Source organism: Melopsittacus undulatus, chromosome 7 (assembly GCF_012275295.1).
Source record: "Melopsittacus undulatus isolate bMelUnd1 chromosome 7, bMelUnd1.mat.Z, whole genome shotgun sequence".
Classification (NCBI taxonomy): domain Eukaryota; kingdom Metazoa; phylum Chordata; class Aves; order Psittaciformes; family Psittaculidae; genus Melopsittacus; species Melopsittacus undulatus.
In genome coordinates this window covers 69,266,027-69,293,615 of record NC_047533.1, presented here as the reverse complement: position 1 = coordinate 69,293,615, position 27,589 = coordinate 69,266,027, and the positions used below count along the sequence as shown (strand labels likewise).

Here is a 27,589-nt window from a genome sequence, read left to right as displayed (position 1 = left end):
TTCATTTTCTAAGACAATATGCTCCCAAAGCCATGCAGGATGAAATACTGCCTAGCTTAGGGGTCACCTTTTGTGTGACTGTCGTGTGCGACTCTACATTGGCAACACTACTGAGGGTCTCATTGCACTGCATGTGTTGATTATTAAAGAAGTAATATATTCCTTTCTTCCCAAAGTTGGAGCGTGAAACATCTTTGCTATTGAGAGAATGAATCTGTGAGGTAGATGAGGCCTTTCCCATCACCTGTAATCCAGCCTGTGGAAGAAAGGTTTGGTATTGAACACTGCAGCCTTTGTATTACTGCACTCAGGTCTGTCTGTTTTGGCACGGCCACACTCTGTTAATGTCACTTCAGTGATTCCCAGTTTGCCACATGTCAGCAAAAGCAGTTCCCTATGAATATTTAATAAAGTGTTTGTCCCAAAGATACCTGTGTACTAAAGGTTGATCCTGAAAGGTTTTATCCTTGGCTCTCAAGCAAAGAGCTCAAGGAGACTTCATGCAGCTTACCTGCTCTTGCTGCAATACAGTGGAGAACAAGAGGAAGGCAAAAAGTACTTGCAAATACCTCCCTCACTTTACATCATTTAGCAACAGTATATATAGCATATATATATATACACATACACCTCTATATAGCACACTTTTCAAAATGAGAAATGAAGTCTTCACAAGAAATGAAGTTCACTGTAACATAAACCTTGCAGATCCACAACGTCTGTTCCATTGGAGAACTCATAGGTGAAATGGCCACAGGCCAGACCATACTCTGTGGCTTTGTACTCATTCTTTACTACCTTTGTGTAGTTGGACAGCTTCACAAACTCCCCAAGGATATAGGGCTCCATACTCACACATCCTTTTATAGTTCTATCTTCCAGTATCTGAAAAGAGAGGGATAATGACCGTCACGTGAGCAAAGATGTGAAAACAAGGATGCTAAAGCTCCTCTAACTGAAGTCTTCAAGAGAAGAGAGGTGATGAGGGGATGCTACAGCTGCTTCTTCCTTAAATCTAGGTCTCAAAGAAGTTGAGAGAAAGACAATAAATATAAATCGACTAATTTTAGATTAGAAAACAGCAGAAAGTTTCCAGACATCAAGAGAGCAGCTCTGGAATGAGTTCTTAGCGGAAGGGATAAAGGCTAAAATATAAAACACAACGTCCTATGGCTGCTTTTAAGGTAGGACTTAATGAGTATAAAAAGAGATTGTACAGTGTTGTTGACTGTGATATCAGGGCACTGAACGTGATGAATCACAAAGAGAAACTTTGCAGTCCTGTGTTGCTGAAATTCAGCAAATCAACGTGTCTGCAAGAACCTTGCATGTTGGGTTCAGGTGAGGTTTAAGACACTTCTTGTGCTGCTCAAGATGGGTCACTTTGCTGTTCAGATTTCCTAATTACTGCTGAAAATAGATGTTTATATAGTGTTAGATGATATAAAAGGCTCGGTAACTCCTGAACTTCATTTACAAGTGAGGTTCTGGCTTGTAGAAGGCATCTTTTCTGACAGTGCACCCACAAACTTGTAGATCTGCAGGCAGGTGTCTATGCCCTGAAATGTGCAAATGCAGCTACTGGCTAAAATAGTATGTTATCTAGAGGTTGCCTAACTGCTACTATTTTAAAGTCAAAATTGACTGAAGACATTCTTCTCATTGATTCCTTTGTATTGCTTAGAAGATAGCTCTTACCAAGAGTACTGCAGATGGGATGTAAAATATTTGGGTAGGGACTTTTTGCTCATACAGTCATTTGTTGAATTCCATCACATAGTACTGGGCAGTCATTTGCTGTTCCACATCACTGAAACGATAAAAAAACCCCTTTTCTTCCTATATTCTTTCCCAACATACCTAAACAACAAGAGAAGTGGTTGTTGTAGCCAGATTTGCAGCAGATTGCTGCTGGGAAACTCTGCTTATGGTAATGAAACACCACTCCAAAGCAGAGCTTGGCTCTTCAGAAGCAAAGCCAAAGTTGGTAACACATTTAAAATGTCAGTGATTTAAGCTGTGGGTTTTTAGTTTTATAGTTTTTACAGGCCTAAAATGCTGTGCTGGTCAATCCAACCTGATGGTCTGAAGTCAACTTTGCTTGACTCTGAAGGGAGGCCTGACTCAGAGGTACTTAAAATACTGTTCTTAATCCATAATAATTCATAAGCTATTTATAAAACCAATAAAAAATCTACAATTAGCAGAGCTCTCCTCATGCAGAGGCCTTTATGAATTAGGTGATTCTAATCCTGCTTTCAGAGCAGAAGCATTCACTGCATAAACCTGCTGTTAAAGAAAACTAACCGAAAAACCTTTCTGCCCTTAGGTATTGTGAGATATATATATATATAAAGATAGAAAGCCATATATACTGCTAATTATCTAATGCAAAGCTAGAAGTCAAATAAAAAGGAAGCAAGATATAATCTCCTCTAAGATTGTCCCAGTACAGGCAAAGCTAAAGTCAAGCCTTTGTCATGAGCAAATGAACACTAACATGGCTGTTAGAAGATGACAGTAAAGTAGCTTTGTCTTCCCAGAATTTAAAAGGTCGGGAGATATGTGGAGTGTTGGGAGATATGTGGAGTGTTGGTCCTTTGCCACCTTCAGGTAGTCCTCAATGAATATAGTTGTTTCTTGGCCTGTCCAGAGGCCTGATTTCCTTGAGTATTTTAAAAGAAGAGCAGCTACAAAAGGAAAACACCACAAGTAGAATGGACAATTTCACAGGACTGCCGTAAGCTTGTGCTGAGGGGTGAAATAACCAGCACCCAGGAGATAAGATATCCAGGCTTCTCTGAAAGCAACGTACGGGGCTATAACATATATGCTAAGAGGTATATAGGTGCAGAGTTGGATATTTTACAGTAAGAACAAAAAAAACCTTCTTGACAGGCTTGAGACATGCAAGATGGGACAAGTCCTGAGAGGGTTTTACTCAATGAGCTTGATGAGACAGCCTAGCCTTGCTCCTAGCTTCTGTATTTCTTAGTATATCGAGCAAGGGCCTCCATATTAAGGTATGGCTGCTATTTATGGTTAATTTAACAATCATTGTCTTCAATACACAGTTTGCAGGAATAGAATGTGGAATTTAAATGGGCAACAAAACCAGAGACTCAAGTAATGGGGTAGAAAGGGCTTGATTAACTGACACAGTATGTTCAAGCAGGGTCTTGCATGAAGAGATTGAAGCAGGAGGGACTGTATGGGAATGGAGATAGAGCCCATTTCCATGAACTGATGTGCAAATGGGTAAGAAGGAATAGGAGGAAAATGGTTCAAGGGAGTATTTTGCCATTGCTAAAATTCTTATACAAAACCTTGTAAAAGAAAAACAACAAAAAAAGTCTTAATGATGACTAAAACATTGTGTTGAAAAGCCCAAGCTGAGACTCTATGGGAGTACCTGTTGCTGTGAGTAAATGCCCATCACTGTGCAGAAACTTACTGTATGCTTTACGAAGCTGTTTAGACTTAAAAAATCCAGTAGGCATCAATCTCTGGACAAGCCAATTATGTTCTACCCCTACCAGAAGCTGCATGTAATCATCATCTGTCAGAAATGGAGCATCATGGATCTCTTCCTTAATTCTCCCAGGCATGAAGACAAAACCCCTGCCTCTTGGGTTCAGAAGTGGACCTCTAATGGAACTCCTGGGTATCTGTGCTGGTTTGTACCATGAACTCAGGAACGAACTGGATTGGTTTTTGCTGCTCACCATGTTGTGAGACTTTCCTTCATCTTTTTCAGTAGTGGCACAGTAAAAGTGCTTGGTTATGGATATCTTTCCCCTCGAGGGCAAAGCTGTCAGCACACAGGGAGTTGACTGATGCTTTGGAACAAATGCCGTAGGATATTCGTTCAATACTGATGAAATCAAATTCAGTATCATCTATTGTTTCTGCTTGGGTGTCAACTTCAGGCACTTTGAAAGGTCCATTTCCCACCAGCTCAGATTTCCTCAGCCACAGAGAGACAACTGAGGAGTCCCTGGGCCCTCTCATCTCAATGCTTGTTGGTAGTACAGATGCACCTTCATCTGTGGGGGGATGTTCCCCAAATGAGGGATCCTCTATTCTGTCTTCAGCTTCTCCTCCTGGGTGGACCCACACAGGATGTTACCTGGGCTGGGACAGGGAGGTGCTGCTGTCCTTGGTCTTGCAGCCCAGCTCCACCCACGTGAAAGACTTCTCATCCTCCTTCTGCAGCTTGGTAGGAGCAGTTAGGGGTGGAAAGGGAAGGAACCACCTTGTTCACCTCCCTGCCTTTCTCTTCTGAAGAACTCTTTCCATGGTGCCTTCCATCCTGCAGCTCTTCTCTGCAAAGAGACACCTTCTCCAACAGCCTCCCAGCTAGAGTTGTATTGACCTCTAGAGAAGGCTGAGGAGATCCTCCTTGGCTATGTAGAGCCTTTGGCCACAGAGTCTTTCTGAGCTACTTCTGACTGTTGATGAATGAGCATTTCTGCAGTGCCTTTCCTCTGGTACACTATTTCTTCAGTAGTACACATGGTGTCAATGGTTTCAGTCTCTGTTCTTAAGGTTGTGATACAAGCTCCTGCTTGCATTTCTCCTGGGGTGGTTTTATGAATCCTGCAGGTATTAAACACTTGACAAACTGATAGATGATGTTGAGAACGTGTGGTATTTTCTTGACATCTGCTTCCACTCGCAGGATAGATTTTTCCACTGTGCCTTTGTAACTGTCTGGAACGTAAGACCTAGCATCAGAATTAGGGAAGCTTTCCACTTGCAGGTGCTTCTTCATGGATGTGATCATAGACATGATCTCTTTGGCAAGAATCCCCTTTTCTTCCTCTTTGGTAAACAAAGTGCTGTATGAATGCAGTTTTTCCATGGCTTCTCTGCACAGCTGACTCACTTCATGGAGTTTCTCATAGAGCCATCGATGCACAGTTGTGAGGCAGAAAGCAGCTTTAATAAAACTAAGGAGCTCCTGCTTGCTGGTGACAGGGCTCTTGTCATTCTTGGTGAGGAGGCCAATCCTGAAGGATTCTTTGGCTTCTGACAAGTAGAACTTTCTCTTTTCTGGGGAACAGCCCTTGGAGTGACTACAGGACAGCAAACAGACTCCATGGATGTTCTGGGAGGAAATGAAAGAGGAATGAAGGAATTAAACATCTTGACCTCTGACATGTATAAATAAAGGGAGGAAAAAATCCTTCTTTCTCTCATATGATTTGAAGCAAACATCAGCTCTGCCTGTCTGCTGCTGTGCTTCTTGGAGGAAAGAATCTTGCTCTTTTTCCTCTGTCATACAGCTGTAGTTATAGGAGAATCAGCATTTCCAGATGGGCTTGAAAGCCCATCCTCACCTTGTGGCCAGATACTGCTTTCCGCCCGTCTGCTTAGCTTCTGATTGGAGTCCAGAGCAAATGAATCATACCCACAACAAGGACAGAATACCCTGTATGATGCAATGTTTGAAAGCTGAATTTGAGCCAAATTGAACAGCCTGGACCCTGTTCTGATACAAAGAACACTTTCAGAATGAAGACTAATACCACGGTGGAGAGGACAAACAGAGGGGTGTACTGGCTGTAGGCTGCTGCTAGTTTGCAGCTGATAGTAAGCGATGACTGATCTTTCAGATCCAGGAGGGGCAGGTATCTTTATTACCACTAGATCCAGGTTTCACCTTAAAGAGCATTGTGTTTTCCTTAGCATTGCATTTTCCTAAGGTGCTTAATCTTGTGATGTCACCAAAAGCTGCATTAAGCCCTTGGCCAATTATGTGTGGAAAAAAGGGACTGTTTTACCATTGTTTTTCAGAAAAGACCACAGAAATAAAAAATGATGTTTAAGAACTTGTCATCTGACCTTAGACTTGCTAAAAAATCCAGGGTGAAGATGTCTGCAGAGATGGTAGAAGTAATAAATGCTCATCACACATAGCCTAAGAAACAAAGCATCTTTTTTAACACACTCCCTTGCTTATTGTACTGTTTAAGAAACCCCAAATAAACAGAGTTGGAGGAAAGGCAAAGTTCTTGGTGTTGACATGATCAGGGGGGTTTTGTTGGTAATTTGTAATTGGTTCTAGAGGACCCATTAAAAAATAAGGTATGAACATGTAACATACAGATTTATGAACTCTCTCTCTGGAAGGTTTGATCTGTACATGGTAGCTAAGGGTATGCCTAGCTAAAGAGTTAAGAATGCCTTAACCATTAAGTGTATGCTTTCTGCAAAATTCCCTACACATCTTTGCTCCCTTTAATATGTTCTCTGGTTGAGGTTAAGCTTCAAGGTATGGCAGAGGAGAAGTGATGAGCTCTGGGTTTGTGGAATATCTTATGCTGGGCTACAATTATGAAACTTCTTCAAGCATCACCCTAGGACTTGTTAGGGCTTATGTTCACATTCCTGCTTAGCTACGGACACAAGGTGTGACTGTTGGTTCATCTACAGTGGGCAGATTAGCATGGCCAAGCCTCAGAAAGGTGCTCAGGACAGGTACAATAGCTGTTGCAAGGTGTTTAGATCCTGCAGTGTTGGAGAACCGCCATCACCCACCAGAGATAGTGTAGTGCAGCTCAGCAAACAGACATGCTTGGTTACCAGGAAAGAAAAATTAACCTTAGTCCTAATAAATAAGTAAATTAATAAAACCTATGGCTGCATTCTGGGCTTAGTCTGTCCTTGCCTGTGACACCCTCAGTGATGGGTCACTTCAGAGGATTCTGCTTAACGAAAACTATTGCTTTTACTCCCCTGCAGGAAAAAAGGTGTCTGTAAATCTGTGTATGCATGCGGAAACAATGTGTAACACAGACTTCAGACAGAGTATTTGTCCTGCATATTAACTTTGTCTGAGGTGCTTAATTGAAACATTATTGCTGAAGGACTTTTCTGAAGTGAACAAAAGCTAACCTGGAATGATTATTAGACTGGCAAGGATATCCAGAGTGAAAAGGAAATACTACCTTTTTACCTGGTTGAGGAAGTTTGAAATATCCCACAACTGGAGCCCAAATCAACTCTGCTGCCTCATACCATATCCCTGAAATCAATAAGGAAAATAGTCACTAAGGAGGTTAGCACTACAGATGCCTTTCAATATCTCCTGGAGCCAGGAGCCCTCACAACAGTGTAAAAGCATACCACAACATTTTTGCTTTGGTGACACTGAACATTTATCAGTAGCCTTTAGCTTTCGGCTGTGCATAAACGCACATTTTATGCCCATAAAAGACTTCAGATCAACAGTCATGGCAGATGAAAGGTCGAATACCAAGCCAGATAAGCCGAAAACTAGGAATTTTCTTGTCTTGAGAGAAGAAATTGCTGTGATGTATCAGTGATAAACTATCGCATGTCTTTGGGAAGGAAGAGCATCATTGGGACTGCAAACTAAAAACAAAAACAAGTGAGGAATACCTTAAGCCTTACCAAGCTTTTGCAGAATCTGGCCTCTGGTTTGTAAGCAGACTGACTGCACGTGAATCCTGTCACTTTCCTTAGCAAATCACAAGGTGCCTCCAGAAACAGTGGGAAAACTCAGCAGAGAATTAAAAATGTTGCTGTAATTTCAAGCCTCTGAGGCTAACCTAAATCCCAGAATCCCAAGGGTTGGAAGGGACCTCGAAAGATCATCTAGTCCAACCCCCTGCAAGAGCAGGGTAACCTAGAGTACATCACACAGGAACTTGTCCAGTAGGGCCTTGAATATGTCCAATGTAGGAGACTCCACAACCTCCCTGGACAGCCTGTTCCAGTGCTCTGTCACTCTCACAGTAAAGGAGTTCTTCCTGATGTTAACGTGGAACCTCCTGTGCTCCAGTTTACACCCATTGCCCCTTGTCCTATCACTGGATATGACTGAAAAAAGCCTAGCTCCATCATCCTGACACCCACCCTTTACATATCTGTACACACTGATGAGGTCACCCCTCAGTCTCCTCCAAGCTAAAGAGACCCAGCTCCCTCAGCCTCTCCTCATAAGGGAGCTGTTCCACTCCCTTCATCATCTTTGTGGCTCTGCGCTGGACTCTTTCAAGCAATTCCCTGTCCTTGAACTGAGGGGCCCAGAACTGGATGCAATATTCCAGATGTGGCCTCACCAAGGCAGAGTAGAGGGGGAGGAGAACCTCTCTTGCCCTACTAACCACATCCCTTCTAATGCACCCTAGGATGCCATTGGCCTTCTTGGCCACAAGGGCACATGCTGGCTCATGGTCATCCTCCCATCCACCAGGACCCCCAGGTCCCTTTCCGCTTCACTCCTTTCCAGCAGGTCAACCCCCAACCTGTACTGGTACATGGGGTTGTTCTTCCCCAGACGCAAGACTCTACACTTGCCCTTGTTGAAGTTCATCAAGTTTCTCCCTGCCCAACTCTCCAGCCTGTCCAGGTCTCGCTGAATGGCAACACAGCCTTCTGGTGTGTCAGCCACTGCTCCCAGTTCAGTGTCATCAGTGAACTTGCTGAGGGTACACTCGGTTCCCTCATTCAGGTCAAACAGCACTGGTCCCAGCACCGACCCCTGAGGGACTCCACTGGTCACAGACCTCCAGCTGGATTCTGTGCCCTTGACCACAACTCTCTGCCTTCTTCCTTTCAACCAGTTCTTGGTCCACCTCACTACCTGATCATCAAGCCCACACTTCCTTAGCTTATCTATGAGGATGCTGTGGGAGACAGTATCAAATACTTACTGAAATCAAGAAAAAACACCTCTACCATCATCCCTCCACCTAGTCACTTCCTCATAAACCCCAGTAAATTGCCAGAATTTTGCCCAATGAATTGACCTGGTTTGAGCCAGGACTTACATTCAGATAGATCAAAAAGTGACAGTATATTCAGGAATATAAATTGAGAGCTCTATGGGTATGTAGCTTGAGTGACAGCTATATAGAGAATAAAAACAACCTAAAAAGTGAAAGGTATCTCTCTTCTGTAAAGTAACAAAAAGTCCTTCTATATAAAACCAGCAGAGTTCCACTAAAAACAGTCAAAAGGATTAATATGGGATATCTTTGTGGTCACCAATATACACAGCTCAGCAAAATACTTTCAATCATTGGCAAAAAACGTGTTTTTTTCAACTATCAGTACCTCATTAATATTAAAGCAAATGTTTTCATGTTAAGAAAGTGTGGTTAGTTATACAAAGTCTTTTGTTATCAAATCTGTATTGGATTTTGGAATAGAACTAAAATCACTAAGCTTTCCTAAGTATTGTGAACATTGCACTGCAACTCTCAGCACAAAGTTGTGCTGAGTCTCAACAACATGTCTTCAGTGTTAAACAAAAGGTGTTACAATTGGATATTATGGAAATAGGTTTTAAAAAACCACACTCATAAGAAATACTGCAAAAGGATTTTGTATAGCAGTTCTATTGTAATAATGATAGCTGGCATTTTGCTTAAAACACTCTTGCATGAAGGCCCTTCTTGTATGAGAAACCCAGTTCCACACGAAAAACAAACCAACAAAGCCCAGAACAGGCTTCTTATATTTTCCAGGTTTAATGGCTGTAGAGGAACCTGAATTTACTGGTTAAATAACCCCTGCAGGAAAAGAAAATGGAGAACAGATATCAAAACCTAATATATATTGTCTCAAAACCGGAATTAAATCATAATTATGGATATGTTTCTATATCTGTCAGAATAAATTCTTCCCTTTAGAAATACTACACATCCCTCCAGATATGAGACAAAATGCTTGACCAGCAGTGCAGTAATCTGATATAAAGGGGGGGGGGAAAGAGAGTAATTTCTACAAGCATTATCATGCATTAAGAAATAGTCCAACTTTTACAGTTTTGCATGTCTACTCAGCAATAGAAGTGCTGTAAGAACCAGGACTCACTCTATTTATTCTTAACCCCCAAAGATACTAAATAATTACACCACAGTCTGCTACAGGTCTAGAATGAAGTATTCATTCAGTTCATAGGATCAGTGTGAATTTGGAGGATATATATTACCCCAATGATCTGGAGTTTTTTTAGCTGACGGAGTTGTCTTAGTTTTGTAGATCAGTCAATTCCTTGAAATTGGTTCACATTTTAAATTTCTCTGGGCAGAGAAATTAGCAGGAAAGTGGTTAATCCAGAACATTTTCCACCTAAGGGAAGATATTCAAGGATGAATTACGGACATTTCAGAACAAAGTTGGAACTTCCACATTTTAGCAAAGAAGGCTGAAGAAAATAGGGACGTGATGTAAATGGTTGTTACTGAGGCAGACTGGCTGTATTTGAAGATTGTGTGACTGTTGAAATTAATATCAAAATCACATCAAAACAGCAACTATAAAATTGGAAAAGAATTATATATGTACCTGTTGCTCCATTGTCATTAGTCTGCTTAGGATAGATTCAGCTTTTAAAAGTTCACCTGATAGAAGATAGAAAGAGAAGATAGAAAATTAGTATTAAAATGTATCATGTGACATGAAGTGAACAAAAATATGAATCAGTGAAAGCCTCTACAAGTTGTACTCTTCTTCAGTACAATTAATTGTGCACTGCAGGCGCTACCCCATGCTCAGGAATAGCTGACATGGCCAATTTCACATACACATGTAAAGTAGAAAAGACGGTTGAGGCAACTGCTGTTGAGGGTCCTGAAGGAGCTGGTGAATGAAGCTGCAAAGCCACTGGCCATCATATTGAAAAATCATGTCAGTCAGGTGAAGTTCCTGGAAAAAGGGAAATACAACCCCCATGTTCAAGAAGGGAAAATGGATGACCCAGGGAATTACAGAGCAGTCAGTGTCACCTCTGTGCCTGGCAACATCTGGGAGCAGATTCTCTTGGAAGGCATGCTAGGGCACATGAAAAACAACCAGGTGCTTGGTGACAGCAGCAGGGCTTTACTAGGGGGAAATCCTGTCTGATCAATAGGGTGGCCTTCTATGATGGGGCTACAGAACTGATGGACAGGGGTAGAGCAGTTGATGTCACCTACCTGGACTTGTGCAAAGCATTCGACACTGTCCCACATGACATCCTTGTCTCTAAATTGGAGAGACATCAATTTGATAGGTGGACCACTCAGTGGGTAAAGAACTGTCTGGATGGCTGCATGCAAAGAGTTGTGGTCAGTGTCTTACTGTCCAGCTGGAGACCAGTAACAAGTGGTGTCCCTCAGGGATCGGTGTTGGGACCGGTCTTGTTCAACATCTTTGTTGGTGACATGGACAGTGGGATTGAGTGCACCCTCAGCAAGTTTGCTGATGACACCAAGCTGTGTGGTTTGGTTGGTACACTGGAGGGAAGGAATGCCATCCAGAGGGACCTTGACACACTTGTGAGGTGGGCTGATGCCAACCTCATGAAGTTTAACCATGACAAGTGCAAGGTCCTACACCTGGGTCAGAGCAATCCCAGGCACAGCTGCAGGTTGGGCAAAAAGGAAATTCATGGCAGTCCTGCGGAGAAGGATTTGGGGGTGTTGGTCAATGAGAAAATGAACATGAGCCAGCTTCAGTGTGTGCTCACAGCCCAGAAAGCAACCACATCCTGGGCTGCATCAAAAGGAGCGTGACCAGCAGGTCAAAGGAGGTGATCCTGCCCCTCTACTCTGCTCTCGTGAGACCTCACCTGGAGCATTGTGTGCAGTTCTGGTGACCTCAACATAAAAAGGACATGGAACTGTTGGAACAAGTCCAGAGGAGGCCACGAGGATGATCAGGGACTGGAGCACCTCCTGTATGGAGCCAGGCTGAGAAAGTTGTGGCTGTTCAGCCTGGAGAAGAGAAGCTGTGTGGAGACCTCATAGCAGCCTTCCAGCATCTGAAGGGGGCCTACAGGGATGCTGGGGAGGGACTATTCATTAGGGACTGTAGAGACAGGACAAGGGGTAACGGGTTGAAACTTAAACAGCAGAGGTTTAGATTGGATCTAAGGAAGAAATTCTTTACCATGAGGGTGCTGAGGCACTGGAATGGGTTGCCCAGGGAGGTTGTGAATGCTCCATCCCTGGCAGTGTTCAAGGCCAGGTTGGATAAAGCTTTGGGTGACATGGTTTAATGTGAGGTGTCCCTGCCCATGACAGGGGGTTGGAACTGGATGATCTTAAGGTCCCTTCCAACCCAAACTATTCTATAATTCTATGATATATAGAGTTTGTCAGGACAGGAAGCTCTTCAGATGCACTTCAAAGCCAGCTGGCCTGACATCCCATCAAACAAAGCATAGCCACAAGCTATGCTGCCTCCCTGTCACTCTCTACCTAGCTTTGAAGAGCCATCTTAAGCACTGAATATATAGTCTTAACATGCCTTAAGGTCTAATTTTATCAGCTTGAATCATGTAGAACCTTGGGTTTTGTTGGGTCTGGCTGAAGTCAACCACACTGCTCCAGCCAGTGGAGTAGTGTAAATGTTGGCTGAACTAGCCCATCAACTGGTGTGTGCCAGTATCCAGACCCGATGGCAACAGGAGCATAACAAGTCCACAGACACAAATAAAAATGGCTATGCAGAGAACTAACAGTTCTGTTCTCTGCAAATAAAATACCCCTCCACTGAGTTTTTCAGAGCAGGATTGCCTGGCTTTATTTGCTTCTTCCCAGTGGGACAGTGGGAAGATGCATTAAAAACCCTTCAGGTGTTGCCAACATTATAGGAATGATGGAATTTAATTTTTTCTTAAATCAGTTTATCCTCGAGGGGTTGTAAGCTGCATTGTTTGCATAGTCAAGTGGTCCCACTGAAGAAAAAAAAGCAGCTGGGACAGTGCAGGGAAAATGCCAGGATTCTAATTTACTTTATAGAGGCCCTTGGTCAGAAGGATAGCAATTCAGATATCCCTGTTTGAAACCAGCAGGGAAGATTTGTTAAGGAACAAAAGCTCCAATTAGTATTTTCCACATCTTTTCACAATTTTCTCTCCTGCTTTTGGCTCTGAAACCCTTTATACTACCCCCTTTGTCCTGTGCTAGGGGTGACAGGCTTACAGCCCCAATGCCATCTTTTCGAACGCACAGCCCACTCCCAGCCCCCTTGAGCTCTCCCAGCTCCTCTCACTAGCACAAAGTGTCTTCAAAGTCAAATAGTTCCTAATTGGGCTTGAGCTGAAAGAAGGGAGCGGTACCTGTGTTGATGGAGAGGTGAGCCTGGCGGATGAGCACCTGAGGACTGGTTGGTATGGTGGGCTGCAGCCTGTGCAGACCCGTGGCAGTTTGAAGACGTTGGCTGGAGGCATCAATCCAGTACAGGAACCAGTCAATCAGGAACACAATAGCAGTGGCTATCATGCAGTCGTTGACCATGATGGAGGCCTTCAAATAAACCTGGAAAGTGCCAGGGGACAGCCTTTGAGAAACTCACCTTGCAGAGGCTCAGTGAACTGCTTACAGAAAAGAGAAACAGAATCCCAGGCTGGTTTGGGTTGGAAGGGACCTTAAACCTCATCCAGTTCCAACCCCTGCTACAGGCAGAGACACCTTCTGCTAGAGCAGGTTGCTCCAAGCCCTGTCCAGCCTGGTCTTAAACAGTGCCAGGGATCGGGCAGCCAAACCTCTGGGCAACCTGTGACAGGGTCTCAGCACCCTCACAGGGAAGAACTTCCTTCATCTAGCCTGAACTTCCCTTGTTTAAGTTTGAAACTCCTGATCATATTCCCATTTTTTAAGACAGGAAGGTTGCAGCTGTTTATGTTATTTGTTCTGTGGTATCATTCCTGATTATTTTTCTCTTTCTAATTGTTGTTCAGTGTTTGGAATCACACCATTTTGTGCTCTGTTAACGAATTCAAATGATGCCCAACAGATCACTAGAAGTAATAGCAATTAGTTTAAAAGGGAGACATGAATCTGGAAAGACTGGAAAATAGTCCCTATGGCCATTATCCTAGATGAAGCTCAAGCCATGCACCTCTTTGTACACCACAAACAAGCAAACAGGCCAGGAGCCTGATGTTTTTCCCTTGCAGGTCATCTTTCATGACTATCGAGTCTGTATGAACTGCCTTGGATTCACACAGCTGTTGATCACTCACACTGACATGAGGGATCAGCCACAGCTCCTGAGGTAGCATGTTCTGAAGAGGACAGGAGGCCAGCAAAGACAGCAATGAGGAGGCACACAGCCTCATCATGATTGCAGAAGTCCACATGAACATCTATCAAAACATGAGCCCTTCTCATGGTGGGCAGGGGTTGGTTCTTCTGCCCCATGAAGAAAGGAGGTGCTTCACATGCTGACATCCAGGCAATGCCCTTTTTGCCCTGAGAAGCCATGGCTGCCCCATCCTTGGCAGTGTTCAAGGCCAGGCTCCTTCCCTTGCCTTCCTAGCGTAAACTCGTGGCAGAGCCAGCAACATCCAAGGACTGCTTTAGGCACCACTCAGGCTTCTTGAACTTCTCCACAGCCTCATTCCTCTCCTCTTTGCTTTTAGCTCAAAGCCCCACAATCTGGCAGCACAACTCCCATCTGAGGTGTGCAGGGGAAAGCCCACCTCCAACCATCTGAATAGCCTGCAGTACATGGCAGGAAAGCACAGATCTGTTGCAAGCATTTGCCTGTTTGCACATCATCTGGGTGGATTTGTACAGATTTCCTTCCCCCGCCTCCCACTGAGCCTGAGTTGGATTGTGAAGAGGATTTTCCAAGAGTATGGCACTTGAAAAACATTCCACACACAACTCTGCTTGTGCCAGCCAACAATGGAGGAATCCCCCTCTCCAAGCACCTGTAAACTGACACTGCAAACCAGCCATTTGAAATGCTCATCAACAGGCCATATATTTAAGCACAGATCATCGACTAATCTATTTTTTTTCCTCCCCTCCTTCCTTTAATAGATTGAAGCACAAAAGCCTGAGAGAGGGTGACTTACCAAACAAAAGAGCCTTTGAGTTCCTAGGAAAAGTAGACTTGGAGGAAGATGGAAGGAATCCAAGTGGCCCTATTATTTCCACTTGCACTAATTAGACATTTTTCTGTCAGCTATTGAGCACTGCTGAGAGGCCAAACTCACTGAATTAATTTCTAAAGTGTTTACAGAAGTTTGCATCTGTTTGTGTCTCTTCAGGAGGAAAATAAGCACTTCAATAGCATTGTGGAAAATCTAAACCAAGCAACCTATTCTGAAGGGCTTGGCAGTCCTGCAGCTGCATAATTTGATTTTCTGCTCAATGCTGAAGCCTCTTGTGTCCCTCTCCAAACCCAAATGGACACAAAATGTAGAAAAGTCAAAGTAGGGAAAGAAACTTGGCTATTTTAGTTTAAAGGCAGGGCTGCATGCTGTGTGGCACACAGGAATACACAGGAATACGGATTGGTGTTGAGCTTTGCAGTGACGTTCCCCCTGTCCTAAGCAGCACACCAAGAAATTAATACCCACTCCTTTCATTTCCTGTGGCTGGAAAATTCCTTAGCACCTACTGCTCATGCACCCGTGGGCAAAGACTCTGACATGGAACAGGGGGAGTGGTCCCCATCACCCAGCCCTGGGTGGGGAAACCAAGGGGACCTCCAAAGTGTCAGAGTACCCCAAGACAATCAGACACTCACCACATCTGGGCACTTTGTTCTGCGTGGCAGGATAGTGCCCTCAATAGATTTACTCACTTTCTTTATCACTTTAAAACCAAAGGGTGTTGGTACATCTACAGAGAGAGAGAAAGAGAAAGAGCAAGGTCTGCACGCACTTTGTTTTCACATCTGTGTCCATGATGAGAAATGCATATGTCTAATTGAGTTTATGACACAAAAGGAACCTCACGGCTGGGAAGTGGAATCGGGTGGTGAGAGAATTAAATTTGCACCAGATTTCTATACATGGACCATTGGGGAAAATGCAAAACAGCCTTTAGTGAAGGGGGTTTTATTCCTTTCCTTAATAGCGATGAGTGGGAGGGTGTGCTGTTTGCACATTTTCCTGTATTACTGGGTTAGCTCCTCCCCAGCCAGGGCCGAAGTTTGGGTCCCAGCTTTGGGTTCAAAGCCACGACGCCTCCTTTTCATTGACAATAGGGGCTGATCCCAAGAGAAGGGAGAAGCTCAGAACTGGGGCCATCTGGCACTGGGACTGGCAGGAAAGCGTCAAAGGGAAATTATTGGTGCATAGTAAATGAGGAAGAGGAGAAGGGGAAGAAAATAGGGGAAAATCTTCATGTGGCAGCTGATGTAAGAGGAATTACAAGCCCAAATAAATGAAATATTGATTTAATTCACTCTCTCTGCCCTCTTTATAAAGAGAAGATCCCAGAGGAACACACCACACACCCCCCCCAGCCTGTGGGCTTTGGAGGGTTCCCTTTGGAACAACACTTGTGTAAGGGTGAGGTTAGAAAGCAGGGGCAGGAATCATTTCATTTTCAGTGTACCCACAGTTTTGCAGACACTCTGGGTTTCAGTCCTTGCTTATATCCATTTGTCTCAGACTGCTGCGGTCTTTGTTTCATTTGTAGCTGCGGTGGAGGTTTAAAACCTTAAAAACACAACAAACAAAATCATGGGCAGTCTTCAAAGAACCCCTGATTCCGTGCACAAAACAGGATGGCAGTGGCATGCACATCCAGGTGCTTTAGTTCTCTCCCAAGAGCAGCTCCTAGTTAGCACTTCACTGAACCCTAATAAATTGCTCCGTTTTCTTTCCCCCTGCATTCGTCCCCTGTCAGATTAAACACAGAGTCACAACACCAATGGATTTGGCTGAAGGCTTTCACCCCTTTCTACCCCACGCACTGTTAGCAAAGCCTGTCTTTCCAAGAGACCAAAGCTGCTGTCACTGCACGGGACTGCTCTATCAATCTTTGCCTTTCAGCTGGCAATCACAGCCTGCTCAACAAATAGCAAGGAATTAAGCCTCCCACCACCTCTGTGATGGGCAGAAGAAAGCATGTCCGTGAAGTGCAGACAGATACGCTTGAAACACAAGAGACAGTAAAGTAAAATAGCTGCAGGGTGAGGAACAAGAAGCTCCCGGACACTTGCTCTCTGCAGAGCATTACCATTTAACAGTTAACATTAACCATTTAACAGCTTGAGCTGCTGAAGCTGTTAATTAGCTCATTATTCATCCTGAAGGCAATGGAGACTTGGGTGTTTATTCAATGGGAGCAGCATTAGGTCCCTTATTAGCAGTTCAAAACATCACAGAAGTTTTCACAACCGACCACATCTTGCCTTGCAACTGAGGAAGTACCAGAGTGATAATAACTCCCACTTTCCTCAAGAGCCCCCTGGTTTGTTTTGTGATTTATCTTGCCACTAGTTGCATTTAACTCCTATGGGATGTTCCACACACTGCTCTCAGCTTCCCAGTTGAGAGCCATTGCTGTTTGCAGGAAGCAGGGCTCCAGCAGAGCAGTGCCATCCCACCAGCTCTGTCCCTTGCGGGATGGACAGAGCTTCCCACAGCCCATCAGCATGAGGCTGAGATGGCAACATCCCTGATCAAGCTGCTCTTGGCATGTAACTGTCAGTGTTGGATAATGAAGGGATTGAACATACTCATGGGGACAAGTGGGAGAACCATCTGTGTGATGAACTGGAGTGGTCTCAGGAGGGAGAAGAGCAGCAAGCAGTGCAGGGTTCTGCTGCTGTCCTTGCCTAAAACTGAAGCAACAATCCTTTTGTGGCCCTGATTTGTCCTGCTGTGCTCTAGTTCCAGACTATTTAAAACTATTGTGGTAATTCCCTGTGGTACATTAAAATACTGTGTTGAAGGGGGAATTTAATACTTAATAATAGCTGAGTGCCAGTGACAGAACCACCACAGGAAGGTGTCGTCAAGACCATTATGAGCAGCTAAAAATCCAAGAGTCTCTTTCCTCAAATCATCAATCCACAGTTTAATTTGGGAGGAAAACACAACATAGGGATCTCAGTAATACAACATTCACAGTCTTTTCCAGGGAGGGAATACTCCATGAGTAGCTGCATCTGAGAAGAGGGAAGCCTACCCATGAGCAAAGTGAACTGGCAGGCACCCAGGATCCAACTTCCTGCTTTTATTTGGTGCTTCACAGGAATTCTGCAGCAGTTTTCCCACACAGACAGGGGAAGGCTGAGTGCTTTGCAGCACTGCATACTGGCACCATCAGGGCAGTCACCCTGCACATGATTCCTGACACATAAGTACCAGGGATTGTGCAGTGTAGGGCAGTCTGAGATGCCATGGGTTCCTCTCAGGCTGAATTCAGCCCACAACCATGGCTCTCCCTTACATCACTTTCTGGGTTTACTGTGATCACTCAAGAAGAGCTCTTATGAGGCAGGTAGCAGAAGGCCAGCCTGAACAGCCAAGATCCCACACCTAGGGGATCTTGGGTTTAATTTTACTGTTACCACACCAACAGGTACAAGGAGGAGAAAACTAAATTCTCAGCCCCCACTTTAGTTCTTTTCAAAAGCTCACAGATCTTAAGTGCCACATACACCCCTAAGGGTAGTTGGGGCATGTCCCTCAGAATGGTTTCCCTCATGACAATTCATCAGTACCTATCCCAGCAGATAATGATCCATGGCTGAATGCCTGGATGCAGGAGCTATTGATACTTATGATAAAAAAGAAGTAAAATCTCACATCATTACAATGGGTTTGCAAACAAGCTCTGATCTTACACACACACAAACAAGTTAACATATTAATGTATCATCCCACAAGAGAACTACTTGGGTGCACAGAGTTGTCCCCCAGTGAAACCCACCACAGGGTTTGTGGGATCAAAGCATGTGTACATGGGCATGTTGCCCTCTATTGGCTGGTCACTGAGTGTTAAGGCTCCTTCTAATCCTTGGGATAGCGAAGATCTGCAGAAAGGGTAACCGCTGGAAGCCTCCCTTTTGAGTCTGTAGCCGCAGTCGGAACCCCACAGTGCATGTGGTATTTGGAGAGAAACAGTAACCCCTCCTTATCTCTAATTCTCAGCAAGGATGCTGTTACCATTCTGATTTTGCTTTGATTTGCTGATAACAAAAATCCCAGTGCTCTCCAGTTTTTGCTGTGTATACAGATGTTGGTGTCACCCTTCAAGTGCAGATTCCCATCCGAGTGTTCAGGTGGAGCTGGAGGCTGCAGGATAGGCTTGGTTTGCTGACCGGGACATATTGCTAGGACAATATGGAAACCAGTGTGCTGAGTTTGTTGAAGTGGGTGTGTGGGCTCTGTATTGGTTGGTGAATCCCTTGCAGGAAAAAGAAAGGGGAAAAAAACCCAACACATAACACATCCCCCCAGAACACCTTCTAGAAGATGCAAACACTGTAAAACCAGAAGTGCTGGTTTGCCTCAAGGGTTATAGTAAATCTGTTGCCTTAAAATCCTTAGGAGGTTCAGTCATTTCATATAATGGAGAGGGAGGAGCAAAACCCTCAGGAAAATGTGCCCTGAGCCCTGCTCTAGCAGCAGTGAACCCAGTGAGCCCAGGCTGCACTGAGACAGTGCTGAAGAAAGCCTGGCTTGCCACTGCCCTGCTCCCCCAGCTGGTTTTGCCATGTTTTCCTATGGCTCCATTGTGCAGGAGCAAAGTGCATCCCACAGCAAAAGGGAAGAAGAGCACTGGAAAAGGCTGTAGGTGCAGGTGATGTGTCCAATGGGTATCCCACTTTTTAAAGTGCAACACTAAGGCAAACCCTTGAAGGCAAAGCCTAATCCACTTACCCACTGTGCTGGTCTCATGGAGCTTTTCAGCCTACTCCCATCCTTGTGGTGAAGGTGGGTAGGCAGCTCTGCTCCCGTGGAACACCACCAGTGTGTTATGGTAATGAAGTGCCTTTCATTCATGGATCTCAAAGCACTTTTTAAATTCAATGAATTACGGTTTAAGAGCTTATTTGAAGCATGGCAAATTAAAATAAACAGAGGTGGACATTTTAAAGGGTTTTTTTCTGAACAATAAACCCACAAAGACATTTTTTTTCCCCTCCAGGGAATTAAATTGTCCTTCTGGGGCTCATGCCAAAGAAGAAGAAAGTTGCTCACACTTTTATCTTTCCTCATCACACTGTAATCACTTCTCTTCAGCCTCATTTTCTCCCCCCCCTCCCCCAGCTCTTTATTCAGAGAACTGAAGCAGCCTTTGCTCTGCCTTGAAATTTTATTGAAATAAAAAAGGGGAAGGGGACGAATGGATGAAGGGAAAAGAAAAAAGTCCCTTTCTCTGACTAATACTAATAATACAGGTCAAAATGTCAGTCAGTCTACAATTAAATGAAAAACAAAAAAGGTTTTCCCTTTTTCCCATGGTATAATGACACTGGAATATCAATTACTGATGAAGATGAAATAATACTTCAAAGCACATGGGGAAAGGTAGCACAACATTTACAAAGTATTTTCAGCCTCAGGATGAAATACTGGAGACAACGGTAACCCATGGACTTCAGGGGGTGTCAGTGAATAGTCTGACACTAGCATGCAGTAGGATGTTAGGTCCCTATAGTCTATGAACCCATGATATGCTTTGTTTAACAAGGGCAGCTGCAGTTATCAACAGATATTTCAGCAATAAATAAGGGAATCATAGAATAGTTAGGGTTGGAAGGGACTTTAAGATCATCCAGTTCCAACCCCCCTGCCATGGGCAGGGACACCTCACACTAAACCATATCACCCAAGGCTCTGTCCAACCTGGCCTTGAACACTGCCAGGGATGGAGCATTCACAACCTCCCTGGGCAACCCATTCCAGTGCCTCACCACCCTAACAGTAAAGAACTTCTTCCCTATATCCAATCTAAACTTCCCCTGATAATTGGTATCATCATCATAAATAATTGGACCCATCTACCTGGGGAGAGGACATAATGCTGCAAATGCTGCTCCACTATTACAGCCACATTAATCTCCCATCTAGCCAAGCCTTTCAGGGTGTTTACTGCAAGTGTTTTCCTGGGAGAGAGTAGACAAATGCTCCCAAACCCACACAGGGGTTGTAAAGGAGGTCAACCTCTGCCATAGATTTCTGTCTAAGGCCACACACACCAAAGAGAAGAAGAAAACAAATAACCAAGAGATAGCCACTCGCAACCCTACCCAAGCAAACCTAGGATCCCTGCAACATGGGATGCTGGCAAGGCAGTGCTGGAGCTGACACTTCCCAACCCTCTGCTTGGATTTTCTGAGCTTCAGCTTGCTCAGCACTACTCAAAGTCACTATCATCCTCAGATTTGCTGGCCTTATATTTGCAAGGGCTCTCTCTCAAGCAGGTGAAATCTCCTGGCTGCCTTGGAGTTAACATCAGTTTTGCAGCAAGGGTTCCTTGCCCTAAACCCCAGATTTCTGGCTGTACTGCCCCTTTCCACAGGGAATGAGACACAGCTTCAGTTATGCACCATAAGAAGTTAAAAAAAAAGCCCAAAACATCACAAACTTCATCTTTACTTTATGTCTGTCCTGTCAAAGAGATACTCATTAGCCTAGATACTACATTTACCATTGAAAAGGGAGTCCTAAAGTGGATGACAAGAAAGCTGGAGAGGGACTTTTAAGAAGGGCAGGTAGTGGCAGGACAAGGGGGAATGGTTTCAACCTGACAGAAGGGAGATTGAGATGAGACCTTAGGCAGAAGCTCTTCCCTGTGAGGGTGCTGAGGCCCTGGCACAGGGTGCCCAGAGCAGCTGTGGCTGCCCCATCCCTGGCAGTGCTCAAGACCAGGTTGGATGGGGTTTGGAGCAACCTGCTCTAGTGGAAGATGTCCCTGCCTATGCCAGGGGCTTGGAACTGGATGATTCCTTCCAACCCAAACCAGTCTGTGATCTATGAAAATCAAAAAAGCAAGAAACAATCCACATTTCTTGCTGCTTTCTAATCTTTAAGCTCAAACTCATCACCTTGCAGGATGGGATCCCCAAGCACCTGCAGCTCCTTACCCAGTCAAGTATCCTTTTACTCACATGACAAGCCACATTAAATTCTTCCCTTTCCTTCCTACATTTTGGGCAGCTATGGTTCTCAAAGGAGTCCTGTCAAGTAATTTTCTTTAAAAACAAGAGGAATTGTGCAAGTCCTACTAAAGGGAGTAATCCTCATCACCTCCTAGCACTGCTGAATTAAACTAGGCACAGCATTTGTTTCAAACTCTAAGGTTTTGTAAAAACTGTATATGAACAGTATGAACTGTATATATACATATATGTATATGCATTTTAGTTTTATAATAATGACAGTTCTTCCAGGAAGAGGTAAACATGACCTTAGTGGAAACAGAACTGCCCTGTCAAATCAGAGGAACAGACAAAGCAAGTGCCAAACTAGCACGGGATAAGCACGAAAGTGAGCAGATATAGAGCATAAAGTCACCACTGCATGTTTCAATGAATGAGATTGGTGTTTTGCAAGGCGCTCAATGCATGGACAATCCCTATATGCCCCTGTGCTCGTTTCTACACAAGCCAGATCCAGTGGCCTCTGCTCTGCTGTGTCTTTGGCATCAGTATCTAGGCACTTCTTCTTGCACAGCTTTAGCCAAACACCTGGATATACTCAAAACTTTTATCACGCAAATCCGTTTTATCTTCCCTGCAGTGGGAACCAGCAGAGGTACCAGCAAGACCTCAAACCAACAGCCTCATTTGGCATTGCACAGCCACCCAACAGACCAGATGCCTAAGCCTGGGGCAGAGAACCCACTGATCTCACAACCTCAGCTTGGTTGCAGTGGCAGAAAGGACAGGACCTTCCTTGCCTTGGAAGATGAAGTGGGGACAAAGAGATGAGCTGACTCACAAGGAGGAGGACACCCTGATTCACACATGTTGCTTCATAGTGTTCTAGTGTTCGCAAACTATGTAGACGAGGCCCTCGGTGACAAGGTCTAGTGGTGGTCTTGGCAGTGCTGGGGTAATGGTTGGACTTGATGATCTTAAAGGTCTTTTCCAACCCAGTTGATTCTATGATTAGCAACTTTAATAAAAAATAAAGAAAAAGGAAACTATATGTAGATTCTAGATACCTCTCTTGTCTAAGGACAAAACTAAGCAGAACTCACACTTCTATTTTGGCTCTATGGCCTTTGTGAATAGCCCATCTCAACACAGCCTTGTTCACCTCTGCTTGTCCAGCAGTTCCTCACCTGCTGCTGCCACTGTGCATAAAACCAAGCCCTTGAACCCAGAGGTGAAATTACCTACGAGGGCTCTGTGCACCCTCAAGAACCTCAGCAGGACATTTCACACAACAGATGTGTTCATCTTTATACCAGCAGCTCAGGGAGCCTTGCACTGTTCAGATCTTGTTTTGTCTTCTGGGCAGAGGTCTTGTTTGTATTGCCATTTCTCTGGTACAAAGGGCCACTTCATTTCCTTTGCCTCCTCCAGAAGGGTCCTCAAGTCCTGGGGAAGCAAAGCTGAAAAGGTCAAAGAGCAGGTAAAGATTGCAGCTATCCGAAGACAGAGCACCAATCCTGCAGAGAGCATTCCTCCCCTCCCCTCTTGTACCTTCTCTCTTAGCTCTTGTCACCAGCCTCAGGAGGAGGGAAGGGGAGCTGCCTATTAGTTTCCCTTGGCTGCTCTGCCCTGCAGGTAAATGGGAGCCATCAGCTATTAAAAAGGCTTTTAGGAGGAAGTCAAGCCTCCTTTGGTGGCTGGCTGGGCGTGAAGAGCTGCTCCCAGAGGGACAGAAAGCAACCTGTTCCCATGTGTGTTCCATGTGTGACAGGATTCTTGGCAGAGCAAATGGGGCCACAGCACGGACTACCCTTACTCAGGGCTTGCTGATGACAGTGGCAGTCAGAACTGGGAGATAAAACTGGACTGTATAAAGCAGTAAATCAAAGATCTAAAGGGATGTAATGAAAAACAAGCAGATGTTCCTGAGAATAATTATTTACCTGCTAGTTTTTTGACTATCAGTCAAAGAAATAGTTGTTGGCCAGAGTTACTCAACCTTCTCTCAAAGCCATAGCTGTAGGCTACCCGACACATTTTCCCTCAGCAGAAGAGAACTCCCTGCTAAAGCAAGATGAAATGGTTTAAGCCATGTGCCTGGGGACCACTCTATTAACAAAGCAGTCTGAGTCCTTAGAATCATTGAATCAACCAGGTTGGAAAAGGTGTTTAAGATCAAGTCCAACTGCTACCCCAGCACTGCCAAGGCCATCACTAACCCATGTCACTGAGGGCCTCATGTGCATGGTTTGTGAACACTGTCAGGGATGGTGATTCCAAAGCCTTGCTACGAGATTCCCTGTTTGAAGCTAATGCATGTTCTTAGACAAGTAATTCACTTGCTAGCTGAGGAGCTGGCCTGAGCTTCTGCAGTTTGCCAGAGAAGTTAAAACCAGTTTAAGAGGAGAAAGCTCCCTTTGTCAAAACCAAACCCTACCCAAAGCACAGCTTCCCTCCCAGCTGGAAAGGTCAAGTACAAAGGAATCAAAAGACAGATTTTGGGAGGCTTTAGATGAAGGTAAGTGCTCCCAGCTCCCAAGAATGCTCATCCTGTGAAGTGCCAGAGCTCACAAGGCAAAGTGCAGTTTCACTCATATGCCTTGCTCCCTCCCTTCACCTCCTGCATAGCCATCAGCTCTGACTGGATCTCCAGTCTGACCCAGTTAAGGATGTGAATGTTAGTAGGAGCACACAGGTAGGGATCTGGGCTTGGACTTCTCCCCTCCTTTCAGATGCAGCCTACATTTAAATTTGCCTTGCAAGAGGAGTGAAGCTGCAGCCTGAGTGTGCTGTGTTGTGCTAAGCACTTGGCTGGCCAGACTTTCTGGCTAATAAAAGTGGATTAAGAAGGATTATTGACCAGATGGGGCTAATGGTGATCATCAGCTGCAGATCTAGCCCCTTCTAGCCATTAATTCCCAGGAAAAAACCTGCTCAGAGACCATCATTGCTTTAACGAGGCAATGAAATAAATATATCCCTACATATTTTTTAATCAACTGTTTGTGGAGGACTGTAGAAAATGAACTACGTGAAAACTCTACTTCACCCTCCTATTATAGTGCGTTTATTGGCATGTTTTTCCTAAGAAAAAGTGGGAAATTGAATATTTAGAGCCCTTTTTCCAGAAAGTCACCATTACAAATATACCACTTTTCCCAACCTACATTTTCTCACTTGTTGCAGCAGCTCTGGACACGCTTCCCATTACAGATCTCAGTTTCACATGCAACCACATTTCCCTGCCCTTCTGAAGCAGTGCCTGCAGGGGTTCAGCCCTCCACATTGAGTCAAAGTGGCCAAGTAGCAGATCTAGAGGGTCATGCACCCACCTTCACACCTCATCACAACAACCACAACATGATGGACACAGCAGTTTATCCCAAAATCTTTCCCGAAGGAAGATGGGGGCACCTTCAGGCGGTCACAACAGACACATTTACCCACACAATCCCATAGGACTGACATTCTTCTCTACTTTGTTCTGTCTTTTCCACATGAACTCATACTTACTTGAATAACAGTAAATCCGGCAATCCAGGAGCCTTCAGTCATCTGTGGGGTTTGACGTGTGTAAGCCCAGCAGGATACTGCTTCTAGCCTTGCTGTGAGGTCTAGTTGTCACCCCATGGAAACAAGCACGATTAGTACGTCCATGGCAATACAACGATGGTGTATCACAATAGCACCCACTACCACACCAACCAGTGGGGACCTTGCGTGAACAGCTAAAATCTAACTCCCAGGACAAGAGTTCACTCTTGTAACCAATAGTTGTTCTCATCGCAGGCAATATACATTCATTCATTAGCAATAAATGAATGAAGGTTGTGCTGGTGCAGAAGTAGGTTGGACTGATTTCTAGCTTAAAAAGAAGAAGCTACCCAGACCCACCTAAAATCCCTTCCTCCCCTTCAGCCAAAGCAAAGTAAGGATGTGCTCTTCCTCTTCCTTCTGCCTCCCATTTTATGTATTTGGCTTTCAGTTCCTCCTGCCAGAGAAGGAGAATGCCAAAGCAAACAAGGGGGAGAGAGGGGCCAAGAAACCCCTCACCTCTGTGCTGGGAGGGTCCCTCTGAAGCCTCCCCCAGCAGTTATTGATGTCCATGTCACCACCCCACTGTTGGTTATGTTTCTTTCAGCTGATGGGAACATGGTCCTTGGAAAAGCCCAAGCAACACTTCAGGCCCTGATTGCCCATTTCCTGAAGCAGTTTACCTGAAGGACCATGTCTAATTGAGTGATTATAAGGGGGCTGATTTACCTTATCTGGAACTAAACTGATTATTTCTTATACTTTGTGGTATTTAATAGGAGAAAAGGAGGGAGAAGGATGAAGGGAAAAAAGTGCTAGCTGATTAGGAGCTCAACAGCCTATTCTAAGGAGCCACAATAAACCTTAAAGAATTCATGACGAGGGAACAAAGTACCTTTGTTGAAAACAAAAAGGAGAAGAGAAGAATCTTCCAGTATCCATATTAGAAACCCACCATCGAAAACAGACTTAGGTGCTTCAGAAGTCAGCTGACCTCCCAGCAAGAACAAGGCCAGGCAGAAAAACATATTCCCAATGGCTCTGTGCTCCAAGACACACAAAGGGTTTTAAAGATCAAATTAATGTTATGGCCGAGTCGCTCATGCACAGCAGAACTAAACATTATTAACACTGAACTGGAGAATGGACAGTGCTGCAGATGTGTCATGCAAAGGAAAACCTGCACACCAATAGATCTTCTTTAATGGGTTTTTGTACCCCCCTCCTCCCACCCCATGTGGCAGAGACCTCCCTACCCTGTACTGATAGGTGTAATTCAAACAAGTCCAGCAATTCAAACGTATATGAAGAGTAAAGAAGCTGTGGCAATGAAGTTATATAGCCCTCTGAAAGTCTGAACCTAGAGGATACAGAACGGAGTGTATTACATCCTTTCATGGTCAGGATTTCCACTGGATTGAGAAATAATAACTGTCTTTTTACAAACCACTCTCAAAGCACCCTGTCAGTACAAAAACAAATGCTGGTTTCAAGCAAGTATTGCCAACATTAAAACAAATGCAGAACCCTTCTATTACAGCACTTGCTTCCTTTCCTGGTTATTTTACCCAGCCATTAGCCAGCTTGGATTTTCCTTTCAAGAAGAATATTGCAAGCTTCTTTTTTCCTTGGACACCACTTATAGAGGTCACAGATTTTACAAGAGAAAGATTCAAGCAATAAACTCTTTAATATATTAGGAGAAGCTGACAAACAGAAAAGGCCATATGAAAGGAGAGGAAATCTGTGCCCTTATTCAGAAGCTGCATCCTTTCTTGTTTTTCCTTTCTTGTTTTTCCTTTCTTGTTTTTCCTTTCTTTTCCTTTTTTTTTATTTTAATAACTGAAATTTATGTGCATCAGCAAACTTCTGGGCATTGTTCTGACCAAAATAAACTGTTCCTTACAGCCTCATGTTTACTGAAGCCTAAAATTGGAACTGACAGCAATTCACTGCAACAAAGTGGACTTCTTTCCCTGCCTGCCTGTAGCACACGTCCCATTCACAGCCTCGAAGTCCAGGCATCTCTTGACACTCATCTGCCAGGAGAAGAAAACTAGGGCAGGGCTGAGAATGGGTGGCTGCTGCTGCATCTCCTGGGGACCTCACCTTGGCACCGCTGGTGTTCTCTCTCATCTTCCTTGCCCATGTCAGCCTGTGCTGACAGAAGCATGTCCAGAGCTCACTTGCACTCCTGCAGCAACACGGCCACAGTGCTTTGATTATTCAT

At 44.4% G+C, this 27,589-nt stretch overlaps 1 protein-coding gene across 1 annotated transcript; it reads right to left on the bottom strand.

Annotated features, from left to right (window-relative positions):
• Position 1: 1 nt before the first annotated feature.
• On the bottom strand, positions 2-27,589 carry ALPK1 (alpha kinase 1). The gene is given in 20 exon segments (XM_034064467.1): positions 2-212; positions 214-256; positions 702-885; positions 1,699-1,841; positions 1,844-1,860; positions 2,501-2,690; positions 3,455-3,873; positions 3,875-4,213; positions 4,215-4,406; positions 4,453-4,651; positions 4,654-5,110; positions 5,532-5,637; positions 6,901-7,030; positions 7,420-7,506; positions 10,324-10,347; positions 10,350-10,379; positions 13,082-13,280; positions 23,139-23,175; positions 23,177-23,285; positions 27,469-27,589. Coding segments are annotated over 20 exon segments (3,237 nt in total).